The sequence below is a fragment of the Pan troglodytes genome, chromosome 13 (genome assembly GCF_028858775.2).
Source record: "Pan troglodytes isolate AG18354 chromosome 13, NHGRI_mPanTro3-v2.0_pri, whole genome shotgun sequence".
In the NCBI taxonomy this organism is placed as follows: domain Eukaryota; kingdom Metazoa; phylum Chordata; class Mammalia; order Primates; family Hominidae; genus Pan; species Pan troglodytes.
Window position 1 is genome coordinate 126,800,075 of NC_072411.2, and position 18,486 is coordinate 126,818,560.

General features: G+C 38.3%; 1 protein-coding gene across 5 annotated transcripts in view; it reads right to left on the reverse strand.

Moving 5' to 3' along the window:
• Positions 1-18,486, reverse strand: part of CUL3 (cullin 3) — a 111,491-nt gene that overhangs the window by 84,584 nt on the left and 8,421 nt on the right. The window contains exon 1 of one of the 5 annotated variants that reach the window (XM_016949524.4): positions 4,590-4,761. The exons of 3 other annotated variants lie outside the window; for them this stretch is intronic. In XM_016949524.4, the coding sequence (XP_016805013.1) occupies positions 4,590-4,736 (147 nt within the window). In that variant the 5' untranslated portion in view covers positions 4,737-4,761. Of the gene's footprint in view, positions 1-4,589; positions 4,762-18,486 lie in introns of those variants that run through there. One more of the 5 variants, XM_016949525.4, reaches the window with a different exon arrangement.

Below are 18,486 nucleotides of genomic sequence, written 5' to 3' on the forward strand. Positions count from 1 at the left end.
GACACATAAGCAACACCTAGGAACTTGTTAGAAGTGCAGAATTTCGGGCCCTACTCCAGACCTACAGAAATAGAATCGACATTTTAACAAGAACCCAAGGTAATATTATACAGAATGAAATTTGACAAGTAAATCTCTAGTTCTATGCCAAACCACCTATTGAAAAGGCCTCCCTTGGCTGGGCACAGTGGCTCACGTCTGGAATCCCAGCACTATGGGAGGCCGAGGCTGGCGGATCATGAGGTCAGGAGATCGAGACCATCCTGGCTAATACGGTGAAACCCCGTCTCTACTAAATATACAAAAAAAAGATTAGCCAGGCTTGGTGGTGGGCGCCTGTAGTCCCAGCTACTTGGGAGGCTGAGGCAGGAGAATGGTGTGAGCTCCCGGGAGGCGGAGCTTGCAGTGAGCCAAGATCCCACCACTGCACTCCAGCCTGGGCAACAGAGCAAGACTCTGTCTCAAAAAAAAAAAGAAAGAAAACTCCTCCCCTTAGTAATCACACATCTAAGCATCATCAAAATTTTTCCTCTGGTAGATAATTTCCATTCATACTGAAAACTGTCAGTTTCACCACATGGACTGGCTCATGCCTGTAATCCTAGCATTTTGGGAGACTGAGGCGGAAGGATCACTGGAGCTTAGGAGTTTGAGACCAGCCTGGGCAATATAGTGAGACCCTGTCTCTACAAAAAAATTTTTTAAGAATTAGCTGAGCGTGGTGGCGCATGCCTATAGTCCCAGCTACCCGGGAGGCTGAGGGAGGAGAATCACTTGAGCCCGGAGGCAGAGTTTGCAGGGATCCAAGATCACAACACTGCACTCCAGCCTAGGTGACAGAGCAAGATCGTGTCTCAAAAAAAAAAAATGTCAGTTTCCTATGTCAAAAACAAATCCTCACAAACCCATATATTCCTTCAGCACCATCTAATCTCTCTTTCCATTTATGGCAAAATCACAGGCAAGAAGAGGAGATTGTACATACACTGTCTCCAAGTTCCATCTTTCCATTATATCTTGAATCTACTCCAGTAGGGCTTTCATCTCTACCATTTCACTGAAACTACTCTTGAGAAGGCCACCAGTGACTTCTATATTGCCAAAATCTAATGGGCAAAGTCTCAGTTCTCCTCTTACTTACCTATCCAGCAGCATTTGAAAGAGCTGATCACTCCTACTCCTTGAAACAAATTTGGCAAGGCATGGTGCCTCACACCCATAATCCCAGCACTTTGGAAAGTCAAAGCAGGAGGATCACTTGAGTCCAGGGTTTCAAGACCAGGTTGGGCAATATGGCAAAAACCCATCTCTACTAAAAATACAAAAATTAGTCGGGCATGGTGGCATGCACCTGTAGTCCCAGCTCCTTAGTGGGGCTGAGGCGGGAGGATCGCTTGAGCCCGGGAGGTCAAGGCTGCAGTGAGTGGAGACTGCGCCACTACACACCAGCCTGGATGACAGAGCAAGACCCTGTCTCAAAAAAGAAGAAGAAGAAAAAAAAGAAACAAATTCCTCACTTAACTTCCAAGCACTACAATCTCTTGTTTTTCTTCTACTTCTGTCTCCTATTCATCTGTTTTACTGGCTCTTAATTATCACCTAAACCTCCAATCCTAAAGCTCAAGTTCTCGATTTCTTATCTAGCCACACTCAGTTTTTGTTTTTGTTTTTTTTTTAGTCACACTCATTTTCTAGGTGGAGTTGATCTATTCTCATGGTTTTAAATCAATCTTAAGATTGATACATTCTCTGTTTGGCCCCCTCTGTACATGGCAGAGTCATATATCCAGCTACCTACTCAATGTTTCCACTTGAATGCGTAGTAGGCATCTCAAACTTACCAAGCCTGAAACAGAACTCCTCATCTTTTCCCTCAGTTGGTTTCCCCTGAAGTCTTTTCCAACTGAACAAATGTCTACTCCATCCTTCCAGCTGCTCCGGCCAAAAAGCTTGTGATCATAATTAACTACTCTCTGACCCCACTACTACTCCAACAGAAAATGCTGTTGTCTCTAACTTCAAAATGTATCCCCAGAATTCAACTCTTTCTCACCACTTCCACTGCTACTATCCTGGTAAAACCACCACCACCTCCAACTGGTCTCCATCTCCACTCCTGGCCTGCTATCATCAGGCAACCAGGGTGACCATGTAAAAGCATAAATCAAATCATGTCACTCATTTGCTCACAACTCTCAAATGATTTCTCATTTCCCCTGGAGTTGAAGTCAAAGTCCTTACAATGTTCTATAAGCTTTATTCGATCTGATAATCTCTCAACTTCATCCATTTTTTCCTTTTGTTCGCTCTGCTCCATGCACTCCCTGGCATACATCAAACGAGCTGATTTCAGTGTCTTCGTATTTGCTATTCTTTCTGTCTGAAATGTTCTTCCCTCAGTTTCCTGCATGGCTCAAACCTCTACTCAACTGTCATCTTACAGTGAAGTTTTAAATGCCCACCTTATTTACAGTAACAGCCTCACCTCACTACTGATCCCCAACTCCAACCCATATTCTTCATTATTTTCCTGGTCTCCCTCTCTACAACCAAATGTCAGCTTCATGAAGGCAGGGATCTTTTTTTCACTGCCAAATTCCTCAGCCTCTAACAGTATATGGCACATAACAAGGATTCATACTTCGGTGACTGATTTTCTGCTAATATATGACTAATGACCCCTTTGTAAATGCCACATAAAATCTCCAAGTTCTGCATTTACAACCTAAGCAACATTGATCAGCTTCACACAAACTTCTGATCTGAACTGGATAAAAATTACTGAGTTAGTGGAATCCTCTCCAAGTCATGTCTGATGTGTATGAATGTGAAAAGAGGAAGGAGTAGGCAAAATAGTTATTTTAGTCACCCTGGCAGTAAAATACCAGCTCAACTCTCAATCAAGACGATCCTTAAGCAAATGACTCAAACTGAATCTTGTTATTCTAATCTTTTCTGAAGAGCTTGAGAAGGAACTTTAACAGAACAATTTCTTTTCTTTTACCGAAATCCTATCCAAGACCTAAGTCTGTCAGAGACTTTTATTAAATGACTGTAAAAGAATTTACCCCTATACCTATACTGCTACCTCTTTTTAATCAGATATCCTGATAGACAGGATGTCATCCATATAAAATGTACTGATGCGGCTAACTTTTCACAAACAGAAGATTCAAGGCCATGTAATAATGATGGCGTCAAATACCATAGCTATGTACGTGCAATGTGGTTTTAGTTTGTTGATTGCATATGCTGAGGTTCTAATAAACTAAGACACTATCTCTTGACATTGAGTAACAAATAGATAAAGCAAAATACTCAGAACAATTTCAAAAAAGAGAAAAGTTAATGTCAACTATAAGCCTCAAAGATACCTATACTGCTAATAGCTGAGCAAAACATCAAATCATCTTTACAGGCTCTATAACCTAAGATCCCCTGAAAGCCAGAAAAAGTATTAAAATGTCTCTACCCAGAGTAAATTACTAAATTTTTCTACTAGAAGCTGAAGAATTTTAAAACTATAAAACCAAGAGGCTTCAAACATTGTAAAAGTACTCTCACATTATTATAACATAACCATTTTCACATATATACATCAAGAGCTGTTTTACGACACAAAGTTGTATGTAGTGTGTTTTTTTTTTTCTTTTTAAATTCATGCCTTATTGATAGATAAAAGATGGGGCTGCAGGAAAAAATGTTCCTTCTGGTGATAGCTAAGGTTAAAAATTTTTCTAACAAATGAGAAGAAGAGCCAGGCACAGTGGCTCCAGCCTGTAATCCCACCACTTTGGGAAGCCAAGGTGGACAGATCACTTGAGGTTGGGAGTTCGAGACCAGCCTAGCCAACATGGTGAAACCCCATCCCTACTAAAAATACAAAAAATAGCCGGATGTGGTGGTGCGTGCCTGTAATCCCAGCTACAGGGGAAGCTAAGGCAGGAAAATCGCTTGAACCCGGGAGGTAGAGGCTGAAGTAAGCCGAGATCGCGCCAGCCCACTCCAGCCTAGGCAACAGAGCAAGACTTTGTCTCAAAAAAAAAAAAAAGAAGACGACAATGAAAATAGACCCAGAGAGATTAAATGACTTACCCAAAATCACAGAGCTGGGATTAGAACTTATATATCCCAAAACCTAGTCCAAATCAGTGGACTAATGTCACATTCCATTGTGCTAATATGGTAAAGTAACATCACAGTCACTGATTATCTTGGTAAACATAGTTAGTATACTGGTAGAGAACATAGGTTTTGCTGTCAGACAGCCTTAGGTTTGTGCCACAGCTTTGTTACTCACAAGCCACGTGACCTTGAGAAAATTAAGTCCTGGGTTCAATAACAGCATCTATCTCAAAGGGCTGTCATGAAGATTAAATAAGAACGTCAGTAGATTTAACGCAGCCCAGAGCACAGTATAATCCCTCATGCATCAACTAAGGAAAGTGCCCAATGATAGAATCTCTTGAACGCTCATCAACAGTCATCAAATAAATGTCAGAAAGAAATATAGCTTTTTCAAGCTTAGCAAATATACAGATATGAGCTAAAACAAAGGCACCTTAAGAATAACACTATGATAAATGCACCTCAGTATAACGTAGCTTTCTTTTAGAAAACATTATTCCCCTACATCTCTTGTATACTACTTTTCCAGAGCCATTTAAATCATTTTCATCCTGAGAACTCTGTCCTTGGCTCTTGTCACTCTCTACTGGGTCCCTATGTATTTTCATTCATTGTCATGGTTACATCTATTATCCGTACATGCAGGGTTCTAAAACTTAAGAGGGATTCCAGAGGTTCCTAAAACAACAAACAAAACTTTCCAAGTATACTGTGTGTGCACTTCTTTTCTGGAGAGTAGGTCCCTAATTTCTATCAGATTTCCTAAGTTTGTCCATATCTTAAAGAAGATAAACTACAACAGTCCTTCTATCTACAGTTTCACCTTCCTTGGTTTAAGTTACTAGCAACCAACCACTGCCTGAAAATATTAAATGACAAATTCCAGAAATATCAATTCATAAACTTTAAATTGCATGCCATTTTATGTAGTACGATGAAATCTCATGCCATCCCACTCAGGATGTGAATCCTGAATTACATCTTTGTCCAGCATTTCCACACTATGTTACACACCCCACACCCGTTAAAAACTTGGTAACTTAACAGCCATCTGGTTTATCAGATCAAAATCACAATGCTTATGTCCAGGCAATGTTTATCTTACTTAATACTGTCCCCAAACCACAAAAGTAGTGATGCTGACAATTCAGAAATGCCAAAGAGAAGCAATAAAGTGCTTCCTTTAAGTTAAAAGGTGAAAGTTCTCTACTTAATAAGGAAAAAAAAAGGTATGCTGAGATTGCTAAGATCTATGTTAAGAATAAATCTTCTCGCCAGGGTGGTGGCTCACACCTGTAATCCCAGCACTTTGGGAGGCCCAGGTGGACAGTTCACTTGAGGCCACAAGTTCAAGACCAGCCTGGCCAACATGATGAAACTCCATCTCTACTAAAAATATAAAAATTAGATGAGTGCAGTGGCACACACCTGTAATCTCAGCTACTTGGGAGGCTAGGGCACAAGAATCACTTGAACCCAGGTGGAGGCTGCACAGAGCTGACATTGTGGCACTGTACTCCAGCCTGGGCAACAGAGCAAGACTCTGTCTCAGAAAAGAAAAGAACACATCTTCTTCTATCCACGAAACTGTGGAGAAGGAAAAAGAATCTGCACTAGTTTTGCTGTTGCAACTCAAAACTACAGAAATATGGCCACTATCATTCACCTTACTTCATCTCATCACATAGGCAGTGTATCATCTCATACCATCACAAGGGTTAAGTACAGTACAAGATATTTTGAGAGACCACATTCATGTTCTTTTATTACAATATAGTTATAATTGTTTTACTTTATTATTGTTGTTGCTAATCTCTTATTGTTTCTAAATTGTAAATTAAACGTCATAGGAAAAAACAGTACATATAGGGCTCAGGGCTATATGGTTTCAAGTATCCACTGGGGGTCTTGGAATAAACAGATTCCCTGTGGATGGGGTGGGGACTTCTGTACTGGCATTTACATTAGTGGCTCCCAAATCTATACTGCCTGCCCAGATCTTCCCCCCAAAGTCTAAAACTCTTGTTTCAACCACCTGCTACACATCTCCAATCAAATGCTCCAGACACAGATCAAACTTATGTCAAAAATCCCTGACAACTCACCATCCAAACCTGCCCAAACCTTCTTCCTGTAATCTCCAATTCAGTTGTGGCAATACAAACTACCTAATTATACAAGCTAGAAGCATAAGCCTTATATTTTTTCTTATCTCTCATCTCCTTCTTATCCAATCATCAAGTACTACTGACATTAACCCCAAGGTATTTCTCAAATATGTTCCCATTTTTTCATCCCGAATACAGCTGACCACTGAACCATGTGAGGGTTAGGAAAAACTGACCTCCTGAGCAGTCAAAATACTGTGTATAACTTTTAAGTCCCCCAACTACTAATAGCTTACTGTCGACCCAAAGCTTTACCAATAACATAAACAGTCTATTAATACCTGTTTTGTATGTTACATGTATTACACACCGTATTCTTAGAATAAAGAGAAAAAAATATTAAGAACATTGTAAGAAAAAGAAAATGTATTTGGTATTCAATAAGTGGAAGTGGATTGTCATAAAGGTCCCCATCCTTCTGGTCTTCACATTCAGTAGGCTGAGGTGTAGGAGGAAGAGAAGTAGTTGGTGTCTTAGGGGTGGCACAGGCACAAGAGATGGAGGAGGGAGAGGTAGAAAGGGAGGCAGGAGAGGGAGCCATACTCTGTAACTTCACAAAAACACATTGTAATTTGCCTGACTTTTCTGCTTTTTCATTCCTCTAAAAATGTTTCTATCTGTTCCCAAATCTTTTGCCACTGTTTGTTTTAAGTTTCAGTGCCCACATCATAAAACAGTCCATGTCGTAAAAGTCAAAGCATTCTTGAGTATCAGAAACCTCCTGCCAGATTCTCTAATGTCAACTTGGTTTTTGGCACTGCTTCTTCTACATCTTCCTCATCATCTGTCACTGGTTCAGAAGCGCTCATCTCCATCAAGTCATCTTCCGGTGTGATGTCCATTAGCTCTTGAATTTCTTCAAGATCCATATCCTGAAACCCTTCACTCCCCACTTTACCACAGTCTTTCGTGATTCTGACTGGCTCTGTTGTAAATCTTGGGAAGTCATGTACAACATCTGGACACAGTTTTCTACAGCAATAATGTATCATTTCAGGCTAGAAGGCTTTTATGGCTTTTTAACAATGATGGCATCTTCAATGGTGTAACCCTTCCAGACTTTCATCATGTTCCCTCTATTGAGGTTCTCTTCCATAGCAATGACAATCTTTTCCATAGATTACTACTACTGCGTTTAAAGAGCCTTAAAGGTCCTTATTAACCCCCCACCTTCCCCATCTACAGGCTGAATTAAAAACACTTTAAGGTCAAGGATACCACTTCAACACCTTCAGTGTTGAAGAACTCATGAGATTCTGGGTGGCTAGGTGCATTGTCCAGTAGAAAAAATGCTAAAAGGCAATCCCTTACTGACAAGGTACTTCCTGACGTCAGGGACAAAGCACTGATGGAACCAATCCGGAAAAAAGAGTTCTCACTGTCCAGGCCAGGCCTTTTTGTACAATCAAAAGACTGGCAGCTAGTGTTTATCTTTTCTCTTCAAGGCTGAGGGGTTAGTAGATTTATAGATAAAGTCAGCCATGATCAAAAACCTGACTGCACTTGCAGGAACAGCAGAGTTAGCTTATCCCTTCCTGCCTTGTACACCCTAGTATGTGCTTCTCTCCTTTACTAGTCAATATCCTTTGTGGCACTTTTTTCCAGAATAGGGCACTTTTGTCTACATCAAAAACCTGTTTAGACAGATCCTTTGTCTCCAATGATTTTCTTGATGGTGTCTGGGAACTTGTCTGCTGCCTCTTCAATGGCAGAAGCTGCTTCTCCTACTACCTTGACATTTTTTAAGCCAAACTTCTTTCTAAAAGTATCAAACCATCCTTTGCTGGCATTATATTCTCCAGCTTTAGATCCTTCACCTTCCTTTGACTTTGTCATATAATGACTTTGCTTTTCTTAAATCATATTAGAATCAGTAGGTATACTTTTCTTACAGCAATCCTGCACCCACATACAAGCTGCATATTCAATATGAGATAAAAAAGTATTTTGCAAAAAGCACAAGGTTTTTGCACCAGCTGGCACAGGTGTAGTGATGGCTTCACAAACTTCCTTTTAACAATGGTCCTGGCTTCATTTACCTTGAAATGGCAGGTAACCACAGCTGCAGAACTTAATCTAGTACATATCAAGCAATTCAACAATTTCTTGTAACGTCATGACTTTTCTCTGCTTTTTGGGAGTACTTCCAGGTTCACTGGGGGCACGTCGAATGGGTTCCATCGTGTTATTCCAGGTTTACAGTTTTCCACTAAACATAATGAAAAACATGTGAAAACCGCAAAAGAAAACTTTTACTACACTACAGAGAGAAACTGCTCACACGAAGATGATTAGTCACAAGGTGTTTTTCTGTTTGTTTTCGTTTTTGTTTTAGACAGGGTCTTGTTCTGTCACCAAGGCTGGAGTGCAGAGGTGCAATCATAGCTCACTGCCGCCTCAAACTCCCAGGTTCAAGGGATCCTTCTGTCTCAGCCTCCTGAGCAGCTGGGACTACCGGTGTGTGCCACCATGCGTGGCTAATATTTTTAATTTTTTTTGTAGAGATGGGGGTCTTGCTTTGTTGCCCAGGGTGGTGTTAAAACTCCTAGGCTTCGGCCGGGCACGGTGGCTCACGCCTGTAATCCCAGCACCTTGGGAGGACGAGGTGGGCGGATCACCAAGTCAGGAGATCCAGACCATCCTAGCTAACACGGTGAAACCCCATCCCTACTAAAAATACAAAAAAATTAGCCGGGTGTGGTGGTGGGCGCCTGTCGTCCCAGCTACTCGGGAGGCTGAGGCAGGAGAATGGCGTGAACCCAGGAGGCGGAGGTTGCAGTGAGCCGAGATCGCGCCACTGCACTCCAGCCTGGGCAACAGAGTGAGACTCTGTCTCAAAAAAAAAAAAAAAACCTTTCACCTAGTTCACTGCAAGAGCCTTCCAAACACTATGAACTCCAACCTCATGGAATCTACCTCCCTCAAAATCACAATCAAAATAAACATAGGCACACCATGACCCTGTTCAAAACCTTTCTATGGTAGCATAGTAGGCACAGACCTAGTTTATGCTCACTTATCCACACCTGTCTGACACGTATTTCCTAACAACATTAAACCAATGGGAATTCTTCAATATACAACGTGCTGTTTCTCACTCTATTTCCATCACTGTCACAGCCCCTCCCCACTTATTTCAGTTCCCATGTCTTTTTTCCCCCCTGCTTTTGGTCCTCCTTTGCTTTGCCTTTTCTTTATCTGATTCTTTACATGTATCTTCTGAACACAGCTCAGGTGTCATAACCTCTAGGAATCCTTCACTGAACTCCTCAAGCAAAGTTAACAACTCCTTCTCAGTTCTTCCATGATATTTTATAGTGTAAACTATATTTACTTAACTATACACTAAATAAACTGTAGTGTATTTTCGTTTATATGGGAATGTGGTGATAGTCTATAACTACTAGTGACAGTTTGTAACCATCACTACACTCCCATGTAGCTGAATTATCTGTTCATGCATCTTCCTCCACTAGACTATGAGCTTAAGAGATTATGCATTTTTCTTCAATGCCACACAGAAGGTTGTAAACAAATGTCTGTTGAATGAATACTACTTTATCCATGTTATACCAATGTAATTTTGACAACACAAACTTTTTACTTATAAGGCACAATGATACAGGAAAACGGTTGAATGTGTTTACCCTCAGCAATTAATCTAATTTTTAAATAATCAAATCTTTTTCTAACAGAAGTAGTGTACAAGTAACACACTTTTAAATTTTACATCAAGCAATATTTTCAGATTTTTCCCATTCACCTAAAGGCCTCACCCAGAAGGCTGCTTAATCATTAATTTTACTAATAAATATTAACTGGGAAAAAAAGGGTAGACGAAATAGGCCCTTCAGAAGCAGATCAATAAGCTACAATCTTTCCCTAAATCAAACAAGTCCAAAAACTACATATCAAATGAAATGGGCTTCAAGTGCAGATTAATACATACACATGATGGGGTCTTGGCATCAAATGCACGTCAACATCCTTGGCAAAATAATGATGTTACTAATGAGCTTTAATCTTTCCACTTGCCCATCCCTGACACAGAAGCAACATTAACTGCTACTGAAAAATTTTTTAAATGCCTAAATGTTCAACTCTCACCTCATCAATATGTTAACAATAAAAACTTTAAGCTATACTTCATTCCAGGAGCAATAAAATTTAAAGGCTCTAACTTTATGTATTAATATATTTTTTAAAAGAGAAGTAACATTCTTTTAAAGTAACATTCTAAATTACTTGAGCAGGGCTTTAATCCCATTGATAAACTGATTAAGTTGCAATAACTGCAAATACACTAAGGGATCTAGCAACTAATGCGTCAGCAAAACAATAAAATAAACTGCACACACATTTATCATCTATATACACAAACATGTAATATTTGCTATCTAATTATCAGATGTATACAGGACCCTTCCCCAAGAAGGCCAAGTTACAAAATGATCAGCAAGCAAATTAAATTCATTCAGCAGAAAAAGAAACAAAAGCTTTTTTAAAGGAAAAATATAATTAAGGATTGTTAAATGTTTATAGTTTAGTGAGACTTTCAAAAACCAAGTCAAGAATTTAATTTTTGAAAGTGATCTTTGCCTCCTTACCTCCCTCCAATCCAGGATTACAATTTTCCCATCAGAAAAGTATCAATAACAAAAATAAATCTATAATGGTCTTTGTTTTCTTTAAAGCAAAATCTTTTCATTTACATTACTTCAGATGATATAAAAAATATAACCTTCAAAATGCCTGAATTTGAAAGGATGTCAGTCTATTATATACTTACACATCTTGAAGGTTCTGTGATTACTGAGAGAACTACATCATGAGACAAATTAAAACTAAATGAAAAGAAGTGAATTCTTAACATCTACTACATACAAAGGACAAGAAGTCTTTAGTCCTCTGTGAATAATTTTCTACAAGAAAAAATTTAGAACAGGGTGGGTGGGGGAAAGGGTGAGAATTTGAAATTCCAGGCAATTCAGAATGACACAGCTAGAAAAAAAATAAACAAGGGAAAATACTTGATCTTAATTTCAAGCTCCAGCCTCCAAAAAAAAAAAAAAAGCTTTGGTACAAGCATCTGAGGAATGGCAGTATTTTTTAAATCTGATACAACTAAGCTATTAATTACATAAGGAAGCTCCCTCCCAAACTATAAGCACCTCACAGTAGATAAGGTCTTTATGTTATTGTACCCCTTACAATGCGTGGCACAATGTATAGATAATATTAAAAAAAAATGATCTGAATACAGTCCATTTGCAGTTAATGATAAGGAGTCTTATTTGATGACCAAACAGTATACAATTACTTATGACATCTGCAATAATACCATTTATCCATCAATTATTCCTTAAGCAACATCAACCATCAAAAATGTAGCCAAAGATCCAAGCTTTGAGAAAAACAGCCCAGTGGGACACATTCAAACAGATTTTGAACAAATTAACCTTTCAAAGCTCACTTTCCTCATTTGCTTGTGGCCAGAGAAACGTGAGACGGTGGACTGTGGAGTAATTAAGAAAGTCTGTGAAAGCATCTGGCACACAGCACTTGCTCAATAAATATGTTTGTTTCTTCCTTGCCTATGCAGAAGAGACATATAGCCTTGATTAGTGACTTAAAACTGAATGTAAAAACTACTGATGTTTGGTTAACTGGTTTCTCTGGTTACAGTGGAGAACAGATGGGAGTGGGGGAGTGCTGCCAAAAAAAGAGCTGATGTCAAGGAAAAAGAAAAAAAAAAAGATTATCAATTAGAAAAGCACAGCAGCATTGGACAATTCCATGAAATCACAACCTGATCGACATTCAATTGGGCTCTAGTATCATTACATTACAGAACAGTAACATTCATAATGAGAAAGTTAAATCATCAATAGAAGGTTCAATTATGATTTGCATTTCAGTCCTCAATATGAGTAGGCTATCCAAAACTCAATTGGAGAATGTGGGAAATGTGAAACAATTTTTTCAAAGGCACAAGGTCAAGCTTCCAGATTAGCCTATTTAAGTCCATTTAAGTCACAGAGCAATTGAGCTAAAAGTACTAACAACTCTTTCGACTATATCTCTGTGAATGACTTTTGCATATATGGAAAAAAAGGTATGTATAACATTTCAAAATGTGATAATGACCACAACAAATAAGATACAATAATGTAAGTACTCTCACTGAGGTAAAAAGCTTGTCACTGTCCTACTATTGGTGCTATTTCCACCCATAAAAATAGAGATGTTACAGGACTCCCTTAAACACATTTTATCCAAAAAACACAGTAGTCATCATAACTAGAATTCAAACATTGTACTTACAGACCCTCTGTATTAAGAAAATTAGTGATTATATCTAAAATCAACACTTTAAAATAAAATTTGTTGTATTTCCCAATATACTATGAAATCCAAAACACTACTATTTATACTATTTAACACTACTATTTATTTATACACGGGTCACGTGTATATAAAATTACTTTTTACACATTCATCTATGATAATGTATAAAAACTCTACAAACTGTAAGACAATGACAAATTGATTGTACCTAAATCAATTACACATAACCCAAAGGGAAAGGAAAAAAACATACAAAATACCGAACTGCCATAGTTTGCTCTGTCTTTGAATGATTCTAACTGTAATCAAATAAGATATGACAGCAAAAGGTCTATGACACAAAATTGTTACAAAAATCTGCTATAAGTCTGTTTAAAACTTTCCTACAACTGTCAACTCACTAAAAAAATGTACACAAGAACACAGCTAACTTTCCCACTGCTTCACATTAGAACTTAACCATCATCACTGAACCATACCATTCATAAAGAAAAATCTAAGACTAAAAAAGTAAGTAATTTTTGCAACATCACACAAAATATTTCAGACAAAGGCCACAGGAAAAGACACTAGTAGTCGGTGCCTAGATTTATGTATAAACACAATTGTCTTTTACTGAAAATTTTGGAGCTAGAATAAGCCTAAGGTAACCCCAAGTTAAAACCTCTTCATTTCACAAAGAAGAAACTAAGGCTAAGGAAGCTTATCCAAGATCACACAGAGCAATGAAGGAGTCCAAGTGTCCTAAGCTGAGTGTCCTTCCAGGGTACCATGTCAACTCAAATAATCAGAGTGCTCAATACTGAGAAATCATTTTATAATTAAATAGGCCAGTGTTAACATTGAGTTACTATGGCTACATGTTTGTTTCAGTCTGCTAAAGAGAAAAGAGCTTTTAACCAGAAATCAAGCTTCTGGTCATGGTCCTTCCATAAATTCAAGTCAGGAGTGTATCCCTTGGTAAACCACTTTCTCTAGACCTCTGTTTCCTCATCTGTTGAGAAAGAACAGATTCTCTCAAAAGTCTCTGCCACGGTTTGAATGCCTGTGTCTCCTCCAAAATTCATATTGAAATTTAATCATCAATTTAACAGTATTAAAAGGTACGGCAATGCAGGTGCAGTAGCTCACGCCTGTAATCCTTGCACTTTTGAAAGCCAAAGTGTGTGGATCATTTCAGCCCAGTAGTTCGAGACCAGCCTGGGCAACACAGTGAAACCCTGTCTCTTAAAAAAAAAAAAAAAAAAAAAAATTGCTGCTGACCTGCACCTGTCGTCCCAGCTACCCAGGAGGCTGCGGTGAAAGAATCCATTAAGCCCTGGAGGGCATGGCTACAGTTAGCCAAGATCAAGCCACTGCAATCCAGCCTGGGTGAGAGTGAGAAAAAAAAAAAAGGTGGGGTCTTCAGGAAGTGATTAACTCATAAGGGTAGAACCCTTGTGAATGGGATTAGGTGGCCTTATAAAGGAGGCTGACAGAGAGTTTATTTTTTTGCCCTTCTGTCTCTGCCATGTGCAGATACAGGATTCGTCCCCACCAAAGGATTCCGAGAGGACAATGCATCAAGACATCGTGTTGGAAGCAGACAGCAGCCCTCTCCAGACAGCAGAACCTGCAGCACCTTGATCTTGAACTTCCCAGCCTCCACAAATGTGAGAAAATGCATTTCTGTTCTTTATAAATTACTCAGTCTGCAGGATTTTGTTATAGCACCACAAAAAGATTTCAAGAGTCACTTTTAGCCCTCAAAAATTAAAATACTAACACAAATAAGAGCACACAAATTATTATTTGGCTAGTGATAGCATTCATCAAAAAAGCATTATTTCTTTCATGTTGCATTTGCATACACCAAAAGTAGTAAATTATTACTAGAGAATTTAATCTTTGTATTTCTAATACATTTTACTGTTTAACCTATCTCTTTAGTATATTCTTAAAGACAAAAAATTAAAAATCAAAGTATTTTAGACATATTAACTTCAAGGAATCACTTTTTGCTAAGCATATACTTAAATTTCTATTAACCAAATTTTTTTAATGTGTGTCGTTGGCCTTATAATTTAAAGCAGCAAAGTGTTAACTCATAAATAGGTCAACTAGTAATAATAAGCCTTTCTTACAGGTTATGCTTTTGACTGCTTTATTCAAGGCAATACACACTAAGGTCCCCTTAAACAAGTTATATATTCAAATGTTACTGAACAATACACATTTCCCAAGTTTTTCATAACTTTTATAAATGGTCCATTTACTTAAAGCCAGTAAAACTTAAGCTTATGAAGGAAGCTTACGAAGGCTTCTTCCAACTCCTGGAACCTGAAGGTAGATTCTTTTTGTAAAGAGAGTAGTGCATTGTATAAGCTTCAGCGTCCCCAGATCTGCCCCTGGCTAATAATTTAAAAGGTAACCTTAGAATTAATTTTCTGTATAATGAAAACAACATGAACTTTTCAGTCAGACATACCTAGAATCTGAATCCCAACTCTGCCCTTCTCTAGGCGTATATGTAATATCATAAATATTTTACTAGTCCTCTCTGAGACCCAAATAGATTTAAAACAGGAGTAACCACATTATACTTAAAATTGTTTTCAGGATTTCAGATAATTAGTTCAAAGTATCTAAAACAGCCTACCACAAGTCAGACATTCAACAAGTTGTTACTAATCTTATAAGGCAACCTCTAGTGGAAATGGAAAGGAATTGGAGATGAAAAAGAAAAAGGAATTTTTCACCATTACTTTGGAGAGGACAGGGCAAACAGAAGAGGCTAAGTGTTGCTCAGTTAAGAGCTGTTTTAGGTAAGAATGACTTACAAACACATATGTGAAGGAATTCCTCTTAGCAATGATGGCTTGCTTTTATAAGAAAGTATCTCTAAGGAATCTTATATTTTCTTAAAGTAGGTAAAAATTCCCTTTGAAGTCATTTTATTCATCTGCTCAGCAGTAACATTTCTCATTTAAAGAGTAAATTTGGGTCCACTCCTTTCTCAATGATTACAAGTACTAAATGGAGGTCAAATTAGGAAGTTTTGCTTAGTTACATTTTCAACTTTAAAACTGAATTTTAAAAAAAGAATGCTGTCTAGTAGCAACAGATTTGGATTAGGAGTTAAGACAACTACAGGATCAGTTCTCAATTTCCTATTAACCATTATGAAGTTGAGCAAGTAGTATTCTCCTCACCTTTAAAAAAGATTCATTAATAATTATTACTAGTGATTTTAAAGCAATGGTTAACAGAATTTCTTAAAATGAAATCTTTTACAGAACCCCATATACAAATGGTAACACAGGAGCTGCTCTCAAGGACCACAGAGGGAGATTTCAAAGATTTCTACTTAACACTTCCTAGGCCTCCTGGGTCCTAGACACCCTCCAGGCTCCCTGTAAACGTTTGAAAATAACTGCCCTACATGAAACAGAATTATAGTCGAAAATTTTGATTTTATGATTGGGAAATTCTTTTAAATGTCATAGTGATACCACTATTAGCATTTTCTGATATGATTTCATTTAATCCTCACAATTTGTGAAAGACTGCTGTAGTTCTCATCTTAAAGAGGAGGAAACAAACTTAAAGAGTCTGTTAGTTCCTTTATTCAACATTGTGTACTATATGCTGGGTGCATACTGCTGTACTGATCAAAGTCATAAAAAAGACTGAGGCCTCCTCAAGAAAATTATGCTCTAAAAAAGGAAATAGAGACTCCTCTCTCAAGAATCTTGGCTGTGAAAGGAGGTAGTTACTATAATGCAGAAGACAGGAAAAAGACATTTTCCTTCTCTGAGACCAGAGGGAAGGAGTCGAGAATGAATAAAGATGCAGATTAAATAATATAATTGAAAGGGAAGAATGCTGAATGAACTTCGAACTTTCACCTAATTACATTCCTTTTCACACTGATGTAGTAGTTAGGTTTCTTGAAGTAAGAGCAATAAGAGAATTCTCAATAGATAGCTTAAGGACAATGATTAAAGTCTGGAATAGCTCAGGCAAGAAAGGGGAGAGGAAGCTGACCAGGGACATAAAAGAAACTGCTCAGAGGCACTGAGAGTCCAGCTAAATTAGAGACCACTGTCTTGCAATTTTCTCCAGGAGTAGCTAGAAAATATGTTCAGTGGGGGCAAATAGGTAGAACGATCCAAGATGCTTTCTGCTGCTATTTCTGGCCTTGTTCTGGGGAGGTAGTAAGAAAGGGGCAACTGGTAACATAGGTGGAAGTGACAGCACCATGGCTTGGGAGAATAAACGGGTCTTCCTGAGATCAAAGGGCACATTGACGTGAGAAGGAACCAAGCAACAAGATAGAATAATTAAATAATAACACCTTGCATTTATGTATAATGCTTATTATGTGCCAAGCACTATTCTAAGAAGCTTTATATGTATTAACTCCATCTTTAAAACAATTTTATGAGGTAGGTATCATCATTTTTTCCTTTTTGCAAAAGAGGGAAAAGACAAGACACTAAGTGATTTGCTCAAAGTCCTACATCTAACAAACAGAGGAGCTAGGATAGAATGCAAAATGGAAGTTTGAAGATTTTTAAACTAGTAGGATGACAAGCTCTAAGCGTGAAGATCCCTGCAATACAAGCCTATCTGATCGCCACTGTAGATCCAGGACCTGACCCATAGCAGCAACACACAATAAATGTATTTTAAATTGAATAAATGAATGACTTCCACATGCAATGAACAAAATTAAAATAGAGGCTAGACATAATATCTGTGAGGAATGTATTAACATAGTATCTGTGAGGAAGGTATTAAACTCCTCAATGACTGAGGGAGCATGAGTTCAGGAAGTCAGATGGTCATAGGGAGAGAGCAGAAGAGTAATTCTCAAGCCAAAAAAGATGATGATGGACGTGGCAATAAACCACATCTGGGCCCAATAATTCAAGGACTGTAATAGAAACCTCAATTCAAAAAGATAAGCCTGAGAAATAGGGGACCAGAGTGTACAATTTAACAGTGTGACAGGAAGGGATGAGATGCGAAGAACAGTCATGGTGGAGGAAGTGAAATGTAGACCACAGCTAGTAAACAGAAAGACTGGACCGCAGACTAAGTCTTCTAACTCCCAATTCAGGGTCACTGACAATTTCAACTCATTTTTCCAGGAGACTAGGCTGACTACCCTGCTACATACAGAAGTGCCACATGATCTTTAACGACCCTCTACTACATCTTAAGACTTCACTTAGAGTTACAAAAACTTCAAACATTTCAGAGCATCATTTGCGCTGACTTACTGAATTTATTAATTACTATGGTTTGGCTTAGAGGACTAGTGTCTCATGTAATCAATCATTCACTAACCACTCACACTATGCTAAATGCTGCATGGTTCAAAAGGATGTCTGGCATAAGCTTTGGACAGGGACCACAACCTAAGCTAGTTCAGGAGTGAAAAAAAGGGGGGCGGGGGGGCGGAGGAGAAGGAGGAGAAAGGGAGGAAGGGAAGGAAAAAAGAAAAACTAGATGTGTTTTTAGATGCACATTTAACGTACATATTATAGAACATGCAAACCAAATGAGTGTTTATTCCTTCAATAAAGTTATAAGAGGTTACACACTTACTCCAAGGATTACATGTGAATCATATATGAACTTCTGTTTTTGAAGCCACCCCTCAAGAGCCAACAGGATTCTTTAAGTATCCCAGTGGTACTAAACCCATATCCTTTGAGAATGCTTTCTTAGAACGATTCACAAACTGGCTCTGCAGGCTTTTCAAAACTTAAGTTCTAGAAGTTGTACAATAAAATGACAGGATCGCTAAAATAAGTGTATGGCATTCAATGTAACTGCTTGCAAAAACAACATC